At 40.6% G+C, this 18,532-nt stretch overlaps 1 protein-coding gene across 1 annotated transcript in view; it reads left to right on the forward strand.

The window, feature by feature from the left end:
* The first annotated feature begins 277 nt into the window (after window positions 1-277).
* Window positions 278-18,532, forward strand: part of AOAH (acyloxyacyl hydrolase) — a 166,594-nt gene continuing 148,339 nt past the window's right edge. The window contains exon 1 of the mRNA XM_032401770.1: window positions 278-829. Within this exon, the coding sequence (XP_032257661.1) occupies window positions 703-829 (127 nt within the window). The 5' untranslated portion in view covers window positions 278-702. The remainder of the gene's footprint in view (window positions 830-18,532) is intronic.

The raw sequence follows: 18,532 nt of genomic DNA on the forward strand, positions 1-18,532 counted from the left end.
AACCCAACTTCTCCAGGGGAAAAGAACTACCTGACCAGAATATTCTTTAGCAACAGAATAAGGAGCTCAATCTTACCATACAAAATTATTTAGAGCAAAACTAGATAACTTCTGAATAGAGCAAATTATAATTTCTATAACGCGTAGACGTTGCTGGTCACATTGCTACAGGTTGTGTGTTTGTGGTTTGTTTTTTTTTTTTCTTCAGTTTTAGTTTTGTTTCGTTTTGCAAGAGCGAAAGGGGAAGGGCCTCCTAACCACCCCCAGGAGGATTCCAGCAAGCCTCGAGGTTCCCCTGGCTTCTTACTGACTTCAGCTGGCGAGCACACAAGGGCACGTTGTTGCTGCTGCTGCCACCTGGGTTTGTCCTTTTGAAGCACTTTTTAACTCAAAAAACCTGCCTCCCAGGGACTTGTTGAAGCTCTTTCCGGGCGCAGGCGTCTGGCACGCTCTCTCCCTCTCTCTCTCTCTCTCTCTTTCTCTCTCTCTCTCTCGGTTCTGCAAGAGGAAGGAGTGGGTCTGTGAGTGTTTGTATGTTTTTCTAGTCCCTTCACACGTATGAAAAGTGTGTATATGTGAGAGCGTGGGGAGTGTGTGTGGGGGGGTCAAAGAGCGGAAGAGAAGCTTCCGTGGCCCCGGCTTCAGTGTCCCTCGGTGGGCAGCCTCTAGCCAGGCTGGTCTCTCCTGGTGCACGGGTCTGAGATGACGTCCCTCTGGAATATCCTTTTGGCAACAACGCTGTTCTTACTCCTGCCCCTTCGCACGTCGGCCTCTCCAGCCTCTGACGACCAGCCCGGCGCCAGACACTCCAGCGGCCACACCTGTGTAGGTAAGTAAGCGTTTTGTGTATTTTTCAGGCGGACACAACAATGGGGTCAAATACTTTGCGTAGTAAATCACCTATTTAATGACATCAATAGCTGTGAGTTCCAAGTCGGGTGCCAGTAACCTCACCAACACAGAAAACCTTTGAGCCCGAGAGTGAGCACTCACACGACGGCACATAAGTACTCTACACAATTACTCGTTTGAATTAGTTGTAAAAGCCCTCCACCTCGTTGGTGATTGGAATTTTTTTCTCTTGGATGGGCAACCCTTGTAAGAGTCGGAAATTCTTACCCCTTTCAGAAGGACCGTGGGCACCATCACACGGTAGAAAGAAGATGGCCTTTGACCTCAGACAGCATCACTTCTGCCATTTTCTATTGCTCAGGTGGTCCTGATCTCTCCACTCAGACTCAATGGTAGGGGACATTGTTCCCTCTTTTTCATGGGGAGTGTCGAGGAATTTGTGGCCCTTCTCGTTAGCCATGGGGGTTCATTTGGTTTCTTATGCAAATATTCCATGGCCCCAGGAGCTCAGGGAGTGTGTTGCTGGTTAGGTTTGATGATGGTTTAGCACCCATTTCCCCAGGTCACGACTTCTGGCTAACTCTGCCTCGAGGTGTTGACCTGTCCTCACGGTAAGAAGAAAGGCGAGTGCAGGACGAGGCCGGCATGTGATCAACATGGACTCGGCACTGGCTGTGCTGAGCCAGGGGCTACAGGCGGTTCCAGCTGGGGTCTCACTGTTGGGATTGGTTCCTTCGGGAAACAGACTCAGAAATTTGTGCACAGGGGAGTTTATAGAGGTGTGCTCTTGGGGAAAACACCATGAAGAGGGTGAAGCAGCGGGAATAGGTAGGAGGAAAATATGGGCTATGCTATAGCCTCTCTCTCTCTCTCTCTCTCTCTCTCTCTCTCTCTCTCTCTCTCTCTGTCAATCCCACAGAGAATTCTGGAGCCAAATGGCTCTTCAGAGTGGTCTGAGGTGGGTCTAGACCCTGGAACTGCCACACCGAACAGGCACTGCTATGAACTGAGCCCAGTGGGGAGCTCCCTCGCGTGGGGGCAATGCCTGCAGAGGCACTTGGCGTGAGCCCTTAACACCAACAGTCCCAGCAACAGGGGGAGGGGCTATCTCCTAAAAGGGAATCTGGGGGTGCTCTGGTTTACAGGTCCAAACGCGGGGTGTGTCTTAGGAAGCAGTGAGGGAAGCTCATTCACAGCTGGTAGTAAGAGGAAGAGCACCGTGGAGGAGGCAGGAGAAGAGAAGGGATGCTGGCTGGGCTTCTGCTCCTTTCTGATGAAAAGCAGGATGATCTGACTTCAAATCCACTGGCACAAAGGCACTTTCCTCCGTGTCCACTCGCCTCATGGTCACCGAATGGTCACCACATGCCAGGGCCTGCACTCCGAGCTAGAAATACAAAGGTGAATAACAATAATTTCTAAAATGCCTCTGTCCTCAGGAATTGACTGTCCAGTTTAGGGGGAAAAAATGAGAATCCATTCTCATTACAGTTCTGATTACAGTTCTTTAAAGTGAAAGACAAACTGGGTGCTTAGTGCACGCGGTAATACCCCACTTCCCAGGAACCCTATAAACCGCAGTGTCCATGGGAGAGCCAGCAGAAAGCCAAGAAGCACAGAGCAAAGGCTGGTCATTTCAAAGCAAACAACTGCTGACTGCAAGAACCTCATCATATTCATAAAGTCAGCCAGAGGAAGGTGAAAGTATAAGCTGGGTGAAAAAGAGGAGGAGTGGGGTAAAGTGTTAGAATTTTAGAAATGTTTCTACCCAAGTGTTGCCAGTCAAAGAAGGAAGCTGCAGGGGTCTCAAAGATCCCATTGCCATTACCTCCCTCTTGAAAGGCGCTGGGCAACAAAAATCTCCTTGAGAAAAGTGGATCAGCCAGTTGGATTTCTGATCATCCAACTGAGCGGTAGGGAATTGTCTTTGTGAGGCACCAGTGATCTTCCTAATCACCATTCCAAAATGAAGTTTTACCTTGTTCATAAAAGTATACACTAGCCATGATTTATAAAATCATAATAAAATAAAATATTTATAGTCACCTTCTCAACACATGGAAGTAGTTCTGCTTCCCCATTTTTCATGGAGTTCAATTGAATTAATTGCGTTCCATCCATATTACAATGCACTTTTAGTGATCATATTTGTTTCTTACTAATGAAAATTTTTGGTCTGGTCTGCAGCCATTTTTGCAGCTTCCCGGCATTTCTCCATGCTGCCCTCCATCTTTTCTCTGAGTTGCATCTGAGCTAATTGGAGTGGTGCATGGGGAAAGGAAGGGTTCTTCAGCCGTAGCAATTATATTTGTAAGTTAGTAACTATGAGACTGCTAACATTAATTGAGCACATATTGTATAATTAACAGTCTTCCAAGAGATTTATATGAACTACCTCATTTAATCATTAAAATGACCTTATGGGATATATATCATCATTATTCCCACTTGGCAGGAGAAACAATTGAGACTTAGAGAAATAAGCAACTTGGCCAAGTTTACACAGCCAGTTAAAACTTGCCTTAGATTTCACTATAAGTGTGATTACGTTTTTTTTAAGGGATTAGGTTGGGGCAATATATTTCTTCCCCACATTTTTTTAAATAAAATTTTATTTTCTAGCATTGTTGAGATATAATTCACATACTATAAAGTTTACCCCCTTTAAAGTATAATGTTTATTAAGTATATTCATAAGCTGTGTATTGATCATCAATATTTACTTCAAACACTTTTATCAGGCTAAAAAGAAACCCAATATTTATTAGCAGTTGCTCCCCATCTCCTTCCTTCAGCCCCTAAAGGGGGTCTCAATGAACACTTCATATAAATGGAATAATATGATACATGGTCTTTTGTTATAGACTTCTTTGACTTAGCATAATGTTTTCAAGGTTCATCCAGGCTGTAGCATGTACCAACTTCATTTCTTCTTATGAATGAATAATAGTTCATTGTCTGGATATGCCCCACATGGTTTATCTAGTCATTGTTGATGGACATAGGGGTTGTTTGCAGTTCTTAGCGATTCTGAATAATTCTGCTGCAAATATCCATGTACGAGGTTTTTGTGTGGACATTTGTTTTCTTTTCTCTTGGGTATATACCTAGGAGTGGAATTTCCAGGTCATATGGTAATTCTATGTTTAACATTTTGAGGACCTGTCAGACTGTTTTCTAGAGCTGCTGCACTGTTTTACATCTCTACCCTCAGTGCATGAGGGTACGATTTCCCCACAACCTCACCGATCCCTTGTTATTACCCAGCTTTCTTATTATAGTCATCCTAGTGGATATGGATGGATACCTCATTCTAGTTTTGATGTGAATTTCCCAAAATGATAATGATGTTGAACATCTTTCTGCATGCTTATTGACCATTTACATATCTTCTTTGACAAAATGTCTATTTAAGTCATTTGCCCTTTTATTTTTAAGATTCTATTTGTTTATTTAGAGAGCACGAGGCGGGGAGGGGGAGAGGGAGAGGGAGAGAGAGAATCTCTAGGGGACTCAACGCTGAGTGTGGAGCTGGAGCCTGACGCAGGGCTCGATCCCAAGACCCTGAGATCATGACCTGAGCGGAAATCAAAAGTCAAACGCCTAACTGAATGAGCCACCCAGGCACCCCTCATTTGCCCATTTTTAAATTGGGTTACTGTCTTTTTATTGTTGAATTGTAAAAGTTCTTTATATAATCTAGATATATATCCCTTATCAAATATACGATTTGTAAATATTTTCTCCCATTCTGAAGGGGTTTCTTCCCTTTCTTGATGGTATCCTTGGAAGTGCAAAAGTTTTACATCTTGATGAAGTCCAATTTATCTATTTTTTCTATTTTGTCTGTTGTGCATTTTGTGTCATATCTAAATCCCATATTTTAAAAAATTGTTGTTTTAACTATTGTCTTCCTTTTGTCATGCGCCCATCCCCTTACCTTGTTTCCCAGACATTGGGTTTTGGTAACTCCGAGTATAACTCTTGGGGTTGTAAGTAACAGGAATTAACTTGAGTTGAGCTAGGGTAAGCAAAAAGAAAAAGGAAGACATTTTCTTATGAGAATCCCAAGAATGAATTTTAGAACCAAAAGGCAGAAAAACAGAGCTGACTCTGTTTTTCTAAACAGTGAGCCAGGATCCAAAAAAGGTTGGCTGCCAGGGCCCCAGGGAGTTCTCTCTGGCCTCGTGGTACTGCCTTCATCTCTGACCCTACAGACCAGCTGGTTTTCTTGCTCTAGGCCCTTTGGCCGATTATGGGCTCCCGCGGTCCAGAGTTTGCCTGCAGTCATTCAGCACACGCAGAGATGGACTCTCCTTCTCGTTGTTAATCCAAGAATCTGGGTCAAATCTTTAGACCACTGAGCAAGGGGCAGGTGGCAGTGAGGAGAGCTTACTGCACAGATGTGTTTGTCAGAGAAGACACCTCTCACGGAAGTGGGGATTGCTGTGACTGGAGAGATACTCTAAGAGAAACCACCACAGAAGTTACTGAGTGAGTGAACCAACATCCCTGTGTAAACAAACACCTTCAGCTTCAGACCCAAAAGGAGTCTTTGTAGTAGGGACCAACCGGCAGACCTGGAGGGCATGGTCTTAAACAGATTCCAAAATCCAGCTGTGCAAAGCCCCAGTGGCCCCTCTCCCAATTTACCATAATTTGTTTGCATGGAACTGTACATCCCATTTGATCACTAAGCAAACGCTGATTCCACTGTCCGTGAACAAGCAGTGCCTCTTTCTGCCACTTTCCAAATGTTATGGAATCAATAATAAGCCACGTTCATTTCTGCAAAACATCGTTTTCTTTACATGGGTGATTTAGGGGCAAAGTAATCTTTATGTTTTTAAATCATTGACATTTTAAATTAATTCATTGAGTTTTGAGGGGATTTATTTATTTATTTATTTAAAGCACTATGTGGTGCTCAGGAAGCCTTCTAAAAGGTTTAAAAAAAAAAAAAAACCACCTTTCTCCCCCCTCATTCATGTTTGGTTAAATTTACAAAACAGCTTCAGAGCCTGTTAAATCCCCCTCTCCCCACCCCCCAGCCCTGGCATCCCACACAGAGTGGTCAGAGATGACTTTATAGTTTGAATGATAAAGAGAAAGTGTTGAGTGGTAAGATGACAGTGTCACTGACAAAACTAGGAAGGATTTAGACAGAGCTGGCAGAGAAGTTTGAAAATTTATGATCACAATTTTATATCCAGAAATTTCATTTTCTCTTTTTCTCTGTAACTGAACACTTGTTCCTAAGCCACCACTGCTGCTGACAGCAGAAAACACTTCATCTTAGCCCTTCTGTGTTTAAATTTATCCTCCCCACCCCTTCAGGGTTCTCTTCTTTCCTTCCTGAGGGTTGGTCTCCGTTCTACAGAAGGGCTTATGTACCCCTCTGCCATTTAAGTTCTCGGCCTCTGAGGGTGCGCCTCTGTCCCCAGCCCCCAGAGCTCCCAAGTGGGGTGTCACGGCTGGTGTAGCTCTGGGACTTATCTCAGCAACGCGGTCACTCACGGAGGACCCGCAGCTCACGTCCACTTTCTGGGTCCTGCAGACCGAACTGCTCTAGAGGGTCACCCCCTGGTTCCCAGCTCAGCCCCCTGCACTTTGTCCCCCACTTTTCACACCTTCTCCTCTCCTCAATTCCCCTACTTTTATTTTTAAATGATCATAGAATTTAACCCCAACCTTAGCACAATGGTAGGTTTCCAATCATCTCAACTTTCACTACATCTACATTTGCCTTTTTTTCCTGGATTGTTCTGGGCTCACAACTCTGAAGAGAAAGACCCCAAAGACACTCCAGAGAGAGAGAACCACAACTTTGGGGAAAGGTCACAAAGTGAGCAAAACCAAAAGAACTCAAGTTAACAGTATGCTTTTCTTCAGGAAGAATATGAATACATTCTGGGGAGGAGGGTGAAACTAGAACATAGATCAAATGTACTATGGGAAAGAGGAAAGAAAAGAATGTTACAAAGCATTAAGCAGAGTAAAATCCCTGTAAAGTTATGATGTTTCCATCTGTCTATTTATGTAGCTATTTATATAGCTCTGACCTATGTAAATGAACAACACATGCCAATCAAAAGACAAGATGATCAAATAGATAAACAAGGCAAGATCTAACTATATTCTGTCTCCTAGAGACACACTTTAGATTCAAAGACAAATGGGTTTAATGTAAGATAGTTGGAATAAATAAATTATTATCAGACAAAATATACTTTAAGATATGAAATAATCCTGAGGTGCCTGGGGGCTCATTCAGTTGGGTGTCCAACTTTTGATTTCAGCTCAGGTCATGATCTCAGGGTCATGGGATCAAGCCCCACATCCAGCTCCATACTGAGTGTGGAGCCTGCTTGGGATTCTCTCTCTCTCCCTCCATCCCTCCCCTGCTCATGCTCTCTCTCTCTCTTAAAAAAAAAAAAAAATGAAATAATCCTAAGACAAAGAAGTATCTTCCATAATGATAAAGAGGTCAATATATCAAGAAAGAAGTGACAATTGTAAATGTACATACACTTAATAACAGAGCCCCAAAACACAAAAATTTAAAAATTTAATTAAAAATTTCAAAAGAAAGAGAGTTCAACAATACAGTTCAAAATGTCTATGTTCCTCCCTCTGTAACTGATAGAACAAGGGGACAAAAAGTAAGTAAGGTTATAGAAGACCTGAACAACACTAACAACTAACTTGACCCAACTAACATCTATAGAACACTCCATTCACCTACAGCAAAGTACACATTTTTTAACTATACATGGCACATTGTCCAATATAGACCATACACTTGACAATAAGACAAGTATCAATCCATTTTTAAAATCTGAAATCATACAAACATTTTTGCAGTGAAATTAGAAAACAATAGGAAGAAATCTGGAAAAAAAAAGCAATGTGTGCAAATAAGACAACACACTTCTTTTAAAAAAATAGATAAAAGAGGAAATCATAGGGAAATTAGAAAATAGTTTGGCTTAAATGAAAATGAAAATACAATAGGTCAAATTTTATGGAATGTAGCTAAATCAGTGCTTAGAGGAAAATTTAAAACTTTAAACACTTATGCTACAAGAAAAATCCAAAATTGGCAAAAATCCTTGACAAAATATTAACAAACTGAATTCAGCAACGTATAAAATGAATTATACACCATGACCAAGTGGGATTTATCCTAGATATGCACAGTTATTTTAGCATCTGAAAATCAATTAATGGAATATAGTGAATTAGTAGAAGCTATAACTACATTAGCATCCCAAAAGAAAGAGAAACATGATTTGACAAAATCTATCACCCATCCATGTCAAAAACACTCAATAAATAATGAAATAAAAAGGAGCTTTCTTAACCTGATAAAGGACATCTATGAGAACCCTACTGTAAGCTTCATATTTAAAGATAGAAGACTGAATGCTTTCCTCCTAAGATCAGGAACATAGGAAGGATGTCCACTCTCACTACTTTCAATTTTTATTGAAAATTCTATTCAGTTTAATAAAGAAATAAGAGAAGCCAGCAAATTGGAAAGGAATAAGTAAAACTGCCTTTATAAGTAAAACTGTCTTTATTTTCAGACAGCATGATCCTGAATAGAAAATCCTGAGGTATCTACAATAAAATGACTATAATGAGTAGGAAAGTTTAATAAGATTGCAGGATTCAAGATTAATATAAAAACCAATTATATTTGTTTATATTAGCAATAAATTTTCAAGAATTGAAATTAAGGAAACAATTCCATTCACAATATAATAAAAAAAATACCTAGGAATAAATTTAACAAAAGGAATTAAATTACTCTATACTGAAAACTAGAAACCATTGTTGAGAGAAATGAAAGCATGCTTTACAGAAATGGAGAGAAGCATCATGCTAATGGATTGGAAGACTCAGTGGTGTTAAGATAGCAGTGCTCCCCAAATTGACCTATGAACTAAACACAACTCCAATCAAAATCCTAACATCTTTTTTTGGTAAGAATTGGTAAACTGATCCTAAAATTTAATGAAAATACAAAGAAACTAGAATAGTCAAAAATTTTGAAAACCATTGTTGGAGAAGTGACATTATCTGATTGCTTATTTCAAATCACACACAATTATTAACTCAAAATAGATCATAGGTCTCAAGGTAAGAGCTAAAGCTATGAAACTTCTAGAAGAAAATGTAGAAGAAAATCTTTGTGACTTTGGTTTCAAAGATTCTTAAATACGACATCAAAAGGGCTATATAAACAGAAAAAATTTATAAATTGCCTCATTAAATTTAAACATTTTTGCTCTCCAGGAAATGTCATTAGAAAGTGAAAGGAATATTGTGAGAAAATATGCACAAATCATATAAATTTCAATATAGCAATGATTATTTTAATTAATGTTATTGACAATGTTCACTTTCAAGATCCCATATTTTAATATATTCAGTGTAACACTTAGAAGCATATAGATTTCAAGGTTCAACTGATCTGGATTAGAATCTCTTAGCCAGTTAGCAGTAGAATCACTGCTTGTTTAAAAGGCCTTAGATATGTTGTTTAACTTCTCTGAGCCTCATATTTCTCATCCATAAAATAGGAAGTAATAATCTTATGAGGAGGAGGATTAAATGAGACACCATTTGCAAAAACACTCAGCAGAGAGCTGAAACGAAGGTATTCTAGAAAATGTCATTTCACATTTTCCTAGAGCTTAGTAAGGTAAAGGGCAGCTATTAAAAAGCTTATTCAATGAGAGATTATTTGATAAAATACAATTTTTTGTTTTTTTCTAATTATAAAGGAGTATGTGCCTTTCATAGAGATTTTAGAAAATACTGAAGAAGATTTTTAAAGAATAAAACAACTGTGGGGTGCATGGGTGACTCAGTTGGTTAAACATCTGACTTGGGCTCAGGTCATGATATCAGGGTCCTGGGATCCAGCCCTGTGTTGAGCCCTAATTGGGCTCTGTGCTCAGCAGGGAGTCTACTTGTCCCTTTGTCCCTCCCCCTTCTCAAGCTCGCTCTCTCTCAAATAAATAAAATCTTAAAAAAAAAAAAAAAGGAATAAAATCAACTGTAAACCCAAAACCCAGATGAACACTATTGATATTTTGCTATATTTGCTTTCAAAATTGTCTAGGTATGTATTTATGGGGTTTGGATCTTGTTTTATTGTTTTGTTTGATTTCTAAATCTGGTTGGCTAAGACGACAATCTAAAATCGAACACTGTTTTTTTTTTTTCAACAAAACATTTGTAAGAACTTTGGTAGTAGTAAGTCTTTGCCAGCAGGTGGAAATTTTTCAAGTTAAGTAGGTTTGTACATAAAAACTGTTGGGCATAGTCAAAGATCATCTATTATTTCTATCTATCCAACTGTCATCTATCTACCTATCTATCCCTCCACCCATCATCAGTCTATCCTTCTTTCTATTCATCCATCCATCCATCCATCCATCCATCCACCTACCCACCCACTCACCCATTCATCCGTTTTTCTATCCATCTATCTTCTATTTCTAAGTATCTCTTTTAGAATTCAAATATAGACGTGAAAGGAAAAATGAAGCCATACATTTTCTGAAAGGTAATCTGATTAGTTAATGCCTTTAATGATAAGGTCTGACTTTGCTATTTCGGATTATACAGAGGATATTTCTCATACCCTGATGAACTAAATCTGCAGCTCCAACTTTGACAAAAATATATATGAAGTATGCATTAAGATAAAAGATTTTACTTAAAATATTATATAGGCAAAAGTGTATTGAAAAGAACAATATTTCAACATCCTAATCCTTTCTGAGTATATTAAGTTCTAACAGGGTCTCTCTAGGTGAATTGTAATAGGTATAATTAAAAGAGAAGTCTTAGTAAAACTTTTTTCTTATTTTAATATACTTCCCAGAAATTGAGAAAGACTCCATTGATTAGATAACAAATGTTTTTGCAAGTCGGGTGGTTTCTAGTTCTTTGCTTTCAACACAATTGAAGGGGCACTTAATGGAGTTGTCAGGTGATGGACCATTTGGAATAATTTCCAATGATAGATCACCTTAAGGTTTTTGACATTTGCCTCAGAAGGAGTAAAAGAATTGAGTGACATCACTCTATCAAAAGTCCTTGCATTTCCATTTACTTGTTTACTTAACATGTTTTCTCAGCACCTACCTCTTTAAAAATGAAAAGTAGGAACAGACATGATACTGAGCCTTGCCTGTTTACATGAATAAGTATTATTCTTCAACAGATGTAAGTACTAATCAAAAAGGCCAGTCATCTCATTAAGAAGTGCAATTCCAATAAAATTTTACTTTTATTATTTAGGAATTGTTCATCAAATTGGCAATACATACTGCTTAGAAAAGTTAATTTTACTAATAATGACAACTCTATCCAGAAGAATTTTTTAATACTTAGAGTTATAGTCACAGGAAATTAAAATTTTCATTTAAATTTTACTCATATTTTTAGTGTTAAGAAGTATAACAGTGCAATCAATAAAATACTTTCAACCATAAAAATATATTACATTGGGATAAAATTCTATAGTGGAAGAAAAATTCAAGGAAGTAGACTTTTATTGAAATATGAATTCAAGGAGAGGGATTATCAATATAAATTTCTCACTGTGAAAGAAGAGTTTGAGCTTATTTTTTTTCAGTGGATGAGAGTAGGTATAAATCACTATAGTATTTAGATTCCTTTGGATACATAGAGATTAATGTATGATTTCTACCCTAATATTTACAGTCTGCCTAGAATTATACTCTTTGCAACTATTTAAATTGATATCCATTAATAATACTTTAACATCCATTAAATGTGGAAGGGGTACATAGATTTTCAAATTTCCTTTACAGGGTACAAAGCAAAATATTTGAAACCATTGGTGTATACTCTAGACTCTAGAGCATTTGGAGCCCATGCACTGTGGTCTGCCCTTCAGGGGTCCTCAAGATGGGGTCTCTTCCTATCTCTCTCACTCTGTCTTTCCCACAGACCCTGGGGCCTTGGCCAACTCTTCTCTTTCTCATATCCAAGTCTTTAAAAATGCTACGCCTCTCTTCTTGAAGGCCTTCCTGCATTTTTCTGTTGAATGAGGTCCCCCCATTCTCTAACACTCAAATTCTCCAGGAAACTGTCACCGGTTACTCGAAGCAGAGTTCGTTTCTTCCTCATCTGTGCTTCCAAAACATTAACAGGTCCCTGTACCATAGTGCTTACAGGCTGCCGGGACTAGACTGTTTCTCTAGTCATCAGGCTTCCCTCCTGGTCTGTGACTTCACTTATTCACGTCTGTATCCTAAGCCTCTGAGCACATAGCAGGTGCTTATAAGTATGCATTGAATTAATAACAGGATGGGATGGCTCCTGTGTCTGTACTCTCATTTCTTTATTATTAGCTTTTTATATATTTCTAAATTAGCCAAGCCAACCATCCTGCATCTCTCAGCACAGTTTGCTTATTTCTTCTCACCGCCATTACTTGGCGCTCTGCTCAGCCTTGAATGTGCTCAGCCTCTCACCAGGAAATTGCCCTCTCTCATTGCCAGTGTTCTTGCGAAAGTTGGAAGTTTGGAACACACTGAGCATTTTCTCATAAAGACGGTGTTCTAGGTGATGGTCGGGTTAGGCCACAGAGCCTAATCTGCCCAAATGGAGTGAAAATACTAGCTATCGGCAATAAAAGCAAATTCGGCCACAGAAAAGTAAAAACACTATTGATACCACAATATGTTTTTCAAAGACAAGTTTCTATTTTAAAAAGAGTCACAGAGAATATGTCTTCACCCCATGGTCTCAGCAGTTGGAACAGAAACTGACAGTAGGCATTTGTTAAATGCCGACTCTGCTAGACAGTATGTGCATTTTTATGTGTTGGATCACTTAAGCCTCACAACAATTTTGCCGAGTGTGTCAGATAGCCTATGCTGAGTTACAAACCACTCCACACTTCTACAACAGTCATTCATCAGCTTACAATCCTGTGGGCTGGCAATTTGGGGCTGGGCACAGTTGGGAGGGTCCTCCCGCTGGTATCTCCTGAGCTCACTCCTGCTGCTGTATTCAGCTGGTAGATGGTGGAATGACAGGGGCTGGGTGATCTAGAATACCCTCATTCACAAATCTCCTCGTTGGCAGGCTGTTGGCTGGGCACCTTGATTTCCCTTCACATGGCCTCTCCAGCAGGCTGGCTCAAGCTCACAGCTATAAAGTTCTAAGAGGGCAAAAGTGGAAGCTGCAAGGCTTCTTGAGGTCTGGGTTCAGACCCGACATGCTGTCATTTCCTCCCCAGTGCACAGGTTACAAAGCCAGGTTCATTCAGAAGACTGGGAAGTGGGTCATCCCTCTTCACGGGAAGAAGTGCAAAACAGTCGTGGCCATGTTTAGTGTACCGTGCAAGTGGGCATTATTATTCTGTTTGATGAGTGCCAAAATCTGGGTTCAGAAAGATTAACTGTCCTACCGAATACATCAGCTTGTAAGTCATAGGAGGAAGTGAGCCCAGGTCTGTCTGACCCCCACATTCTTCTACTCTCTCCTGGAATGTAGCTTCTTCCTTCTCTTCCCTCCCTTGCATTTTTTTCTTCTTCTCCCACCCACCTCTTCCCCCCTGGGGTGTGTGCTACCATCTTTGGCTTAGTAACTAATAGCTTAGGGAAACTAGACTGAGAGTAGGATAATTGTAAGTGATCATTTTCATACATTTCTATTTTCCTTTCTTTTCACCAACATGAGAAATAATGTAAACATGTAAAGCCATGTCCTCTGCTCCCAGCCAAGCAGAGAAATCTGAGGAGAACAGAATTGAGGGGCACTATGGAGGCAGGTGGGACGTACTAAGTCACGTGGGTCCAACAGGGATTCAGGGACCCCGGTGTGGCGTGGCTCCCAGACCTGTGCTCTGCCCCTCCCTGGGCCCAAACCAGGAACAAAGGAGTCAGTTTTGATTCTCACTTTTCCTCATACTTCTTTCCTTCACACATCACTTCATTAATAAATTGTATCGGGTGAACCTCCACAATAGATCCCAAAACAGTCTGTTTTTCCTCTGTTCCCCCTGCCACTCGTTATTCTCTGCGATCCACCATCACCTCTCTCCAGGAACAAAATAGCCTCCTACTTCCTCTCTCTGCTCCCACCTTTGTCCCCTAAGGGCCTTCCTCCCCATGACAGCCAGCATGGTAACTTAAAGACATAGATCAGATAGCAGTAGCTCCTTCCAACAAAACCCAGTCATGGCTCCCCGTCACTCTCTGGAAAAATCCCTGGCTCTTTTGCAATCTACAAATCCCTCAAACCTGGCCTCTTCCTTTCCCCCCACCTCATCTTTCACCACTGGGTTCTGGTGCCAGGCTTTCCTAGTTTTATGCCATGAAGTGGGTGTCAGCAGCCCCCACCTCTTACAAAACTTGCCCCGGCTCCTCATGATCCTTTCCATTATATTAGTTATTTTTTGTGTGTATTCTACAGAGAAGCCTTCTTTATTGGCTCTAGCTAAGGTTTATAACACCCCCATCCTCATTACCCTCTGCTACTTCACCCTGTTCCTTTTCTTCATAGCACCTGAATTATTTATAATTCTTTGTTTACTCGTTTACGATCACTTTTCTCTAATAGAGTATAATCTCTAAGAGGGCAGGAGCTCTATCGGTTTGTTTTCAGCATGTGCTCAGAGCCCAGCACAGTGCCTGCATCTGGAAGGAACTCAGTACATACGCTGTTCCAGTCCCAGCTCTCCTGCTTACTAGCCATATACTTGGCAACGTACCGAACCTCTCTGAGTCTGTTTCTGGTCCGTAAAATGAGATCAATAATTCCTACATCTAGGAGTTGTTGTGAAGTTTGAATGAGATGATAATGTATGCAAAACACTTTGAAAACTGTAGGGCAGGGGCACCTGGGTGGCTCAGTTGGTTAAGCATCTGCCTTCAACTCAGGTCATGATCCCGGAGTCCTGGGATCGAAGCCCCACGTCAGCTCCCTGCTCCGTGGAGAGTCTGCTTCTCTCTTTGCCTCTCACCGGACTCGTGCTCTCTCTCTCTCTCTCTCTTAAATAAATAAATAAAATCTTAAAAAAGAAAAAAGAAAAAGAAAACTGTAGGGCACACTCTAGCCATGTGATGAATTATTTATGCCCCCACTTAGGGTCATAAAGGAAGTATTGTCATGCTGGCCCTGGCTCTGAGGAGTGCCAAGTGCTTTCCAGGCTTTTCCATGAAGTGTGGGCTTCAGACAAATGGGAAATCTTTTCGCCTGCTCTCTGCCATGGCTGCATTTCCAGCCAGCACAGATATGATTATAATTAGACGTGCAAGAGTCCTGTTTCATTTCAAAAGGATTCTGGGTATAGTCTGCAGCCTACCTGAGGTATGCATCCAGAAGCAGATCCCTGTGGCAGGTGTTTTTATTTGGGCCCATTCATGTCTTTTCCTACAATATCAGGAGTGTCTGTTTCGATTATACTCACTAGTCTCAGATGCCATGTGAGAAGAGATTTGCCATATGTGAGGTTTCAGATGGTGACCACTGAGCAAAATGCACAGCACTCACCGGCTCTCATCACTTCTTAAATGAACAGTAGCTTGGACAAACTCACTTTAGCAGAGCCAGGCCTTTTATTAGCAGCCAGAGAATGGCCTGTAATGGAAGGAATTACTCTGCTCATGCATCTGTCCCAGGGAAAACATTCTTTAGCTTGTCAAGCCTGTGGAACCTCTTATTAGAAACTAAAGCAAAGTCAATTTCTCCATTCTTGCCAACTGAAGGATTCAGAACACATCTCACTGCAGACCCTAAATTAACAATCCAGCTGGAAGGGGAGTCGAGCCCGCTGGAAATGGGCGGGGATGCCCAAGTGGGCAGGACTCAAAGCAAAGTGGAGTCCAACCTCGGCGTTCACATATTTCAAACCCCATAACCCACTTTTCTGCAGAGCCCTTTTGATCATAACTCTTCACCATGCAGAGTGAGGGTAATGGCAAGATCCACCCAATCTTCAGAGACAGTTGATTTTTTTTTTTTTCTGGCTCCTTTTTATCTAATGATTTCCAATTTTAGCAAGCAGTGCTAAGGAGCCACCAAAGTCTTAAGAGTCCTTGATGGGATTCCTCTGCGTAAAAGAAAAACCCATATCTATACGTACAAAGAAGCAGGTTGGTTTTGAGCAGCACAATTTGCTTTGCATTGATCCTTCCAAGCCCTGGATTAAAACAAAAGCATACTTGTATTTCAAGTCCACTCTGGGTGAAGCCGCTCATTGATGAAGTACCAGATGAAGTGATTGTTATGCAAGATTTCAACCCAATCTCCACTGCCTTTTTTTTTTTTAAGATTGATTTATTTATTTAAGAGAGAGAGAGAGGGAGAGAGAGAGTGCATGCATTTCCACGCAAGTGGGGGGAGGGCCAGAGGGAGAGGGAGAAAGAGACTCCCAAACAGACTTCCCGCTGAGCTTGGAGCCTGACTCAGGGCTCGATCCCACAACTCTGAGATCATGACCTGAGCCAAAGCCAAGAGTGAGACGCTCAACTGACTGAGCCACCCAGGTGCCCCTCCACCGCCTTCTTTGATCCTGAGCTGCAAGTCATGACTATTCGCTACAGAATCTGCTATTTGACTCGAGCTAGCACTGGTTGTCTCATGCCAGAATGAGTATAGCCAGGCACTATACTCATTCTGGCGTGCAACAGGACAAAGAGTAAGCAACGTTGTTGGGGAGAATGACCGAGTCAGAACACAACTTCAGGTGCAGCCATTATGCTTTTCCTATGGAGACCCCCAGCAACTGACAACTGAAATGTCATTCCAGTCAGCTTACTTCAAGTCAGCAAACCTCTCTGTCATCTGACTCCAAACCAGGCCCTGTATCAGGCTCTCAAAGTCAGAGTTAAGACCCCATTCCCACCCTCAATGAACTTATGGTCCAACTCTAAACTCTTAGAAATGAAGTTCCAGAAGAGTAGGTAACTTGTTCCAAGTTGCACTTTTGTAACTAACTGATCCACTATTTGAATCCAAGTTTATTTTTTAATTCCTCTCCCTTTTCAACTATACCACACTGCATCCTCTTACCACATTGCAATATAATTATTTATAATTGTTTTTCAATTGTGGTTATTAAAATTTATTTGGTTCCACCTAAGAGGTGATTGGCTGAGACATAAATTAAGGTATAAGAGTGTATTATAAATGTTGAATATATTCACATACGTTAAATATATTTTATATATTTAAAAATGAAATTGGTTTATCTGGGTGATTTAAAGGATGTTTATCTTGTTTACACTATTCTGTATTTTTTGTTTTCTAAACTGAGATTGCATTGCATCTGTATTTTTGAAATGTTTTTAAAATAAAATACATATGAAAATGCTTTTTAGACCATAAAGTGCTAATAAGTATTAGCTACTAAATTCATTGTAATAAAATCCTCAATGCATGGATTACGTTAAAAGCACATCTAATCAACCTTGATAGTTGATGTTGATAAATGCGCCCAGTGCTCTCAGAACAGTAAGACTGGTTTTCAAGATCACACTGTCTCAGATTAGATGAGTCCAGCTTTGTCCAGCTTTATCTGTCTAGAAATGTTCAATTGTACTATCACATCTGTTATCAGCCACCTTCCCTCAAGGGGTCCTGGTAGAAATCTGGTTTTAATGACACTGCATGTAAATTTGGGTTCCCAACTCCTTGAGCAGATGGATAATAGCAAGATTACTACTGGGCCAGGCACCCTGGAACTACTTCATTTGGGATATAAGCCTTATTTTGCCTCCTTAGAAACCAACCTCTGCTAATAAATGCCACTCTTCTTATCTCAAGGAGGCCTAAAAATTTCCTCTCACAGACTTACTGATCTTTGGCCAACCAACCCTTTGTGTATAGAAGAAAGAGTCCCCTCCCTTTGGAAAAAGGAGGTTTGGGCTTCCCCAAGCATTCAGGAGATCAAGGCTGGTGATAGAAATTTCTAAGGGGTATCAGCCTAGTATTTCTGGGCCTATGCACTTATATATCAAGGTAGCTGAAGGAATATATTTCTAATTTAATCTGAGGTTCCTTCTAAACACGTATTATATTGTGTTACATGCTTTCAGGCAGAGTGCTTTATAGCCGGGAGGTAAATGGTATTTTACAATAGTGTTACGATTTCAAAAGCACATTCAGGTGCACTGTTATCTCCCTTAATCGTTACAACAGCCCTATAGGAAACTTATTACCTACTTTGCAGTGAGGAGACCAAGTCTTAGAAAGCCTGGACGTTGAGTCCAAGATTCAAGGACAGGACTCAATACCAGGTCTTCTGACTCCAAATGCTGAGCAATTTCCACCACTTTTCTAAAATTAAAAAACTGACCCTAGGTCCCAGCTGAGCATGTATGGGGTGGGAATGATCCTATTCACAATGAAGCCATCTACTGCAAAAAGGAAGAAAAGGACAGAGGAAAGAAGCCAATGTCTATTGAGCTTCTACTCTGTGCTGGCTGGTTTATTTCTGCACTATCTCCTTTAAATACCATGTCTTTCTCCCATGTGATCAAAATAGAAATAAACAAAGATTCGGTTACCTCCCCAAAGTCACATAGCTTCCAAGTAGCAAAACTGAACTGACAACCAATCTTTCTGATCCTCAAACACACCATCTTAGCATACTTCACACTTCACTACAACTCACAGTGCC

Source organism: Phoca vitulina, unplaced genomic scaffold (genome assembly GCF_004348235.1).
Source record: "Phoca vitulina isolate PV1807 unplaced genomic scaffold, GSC_HSeal_1.0 scaffold4, whole genome shotgun sequence".
NCBI classification, from domain to species: Eukaryota; Metazoa; Chordata; class Mammalia; order Carnivora; family Phocidae; genus Phoca; species Phoca vitulina.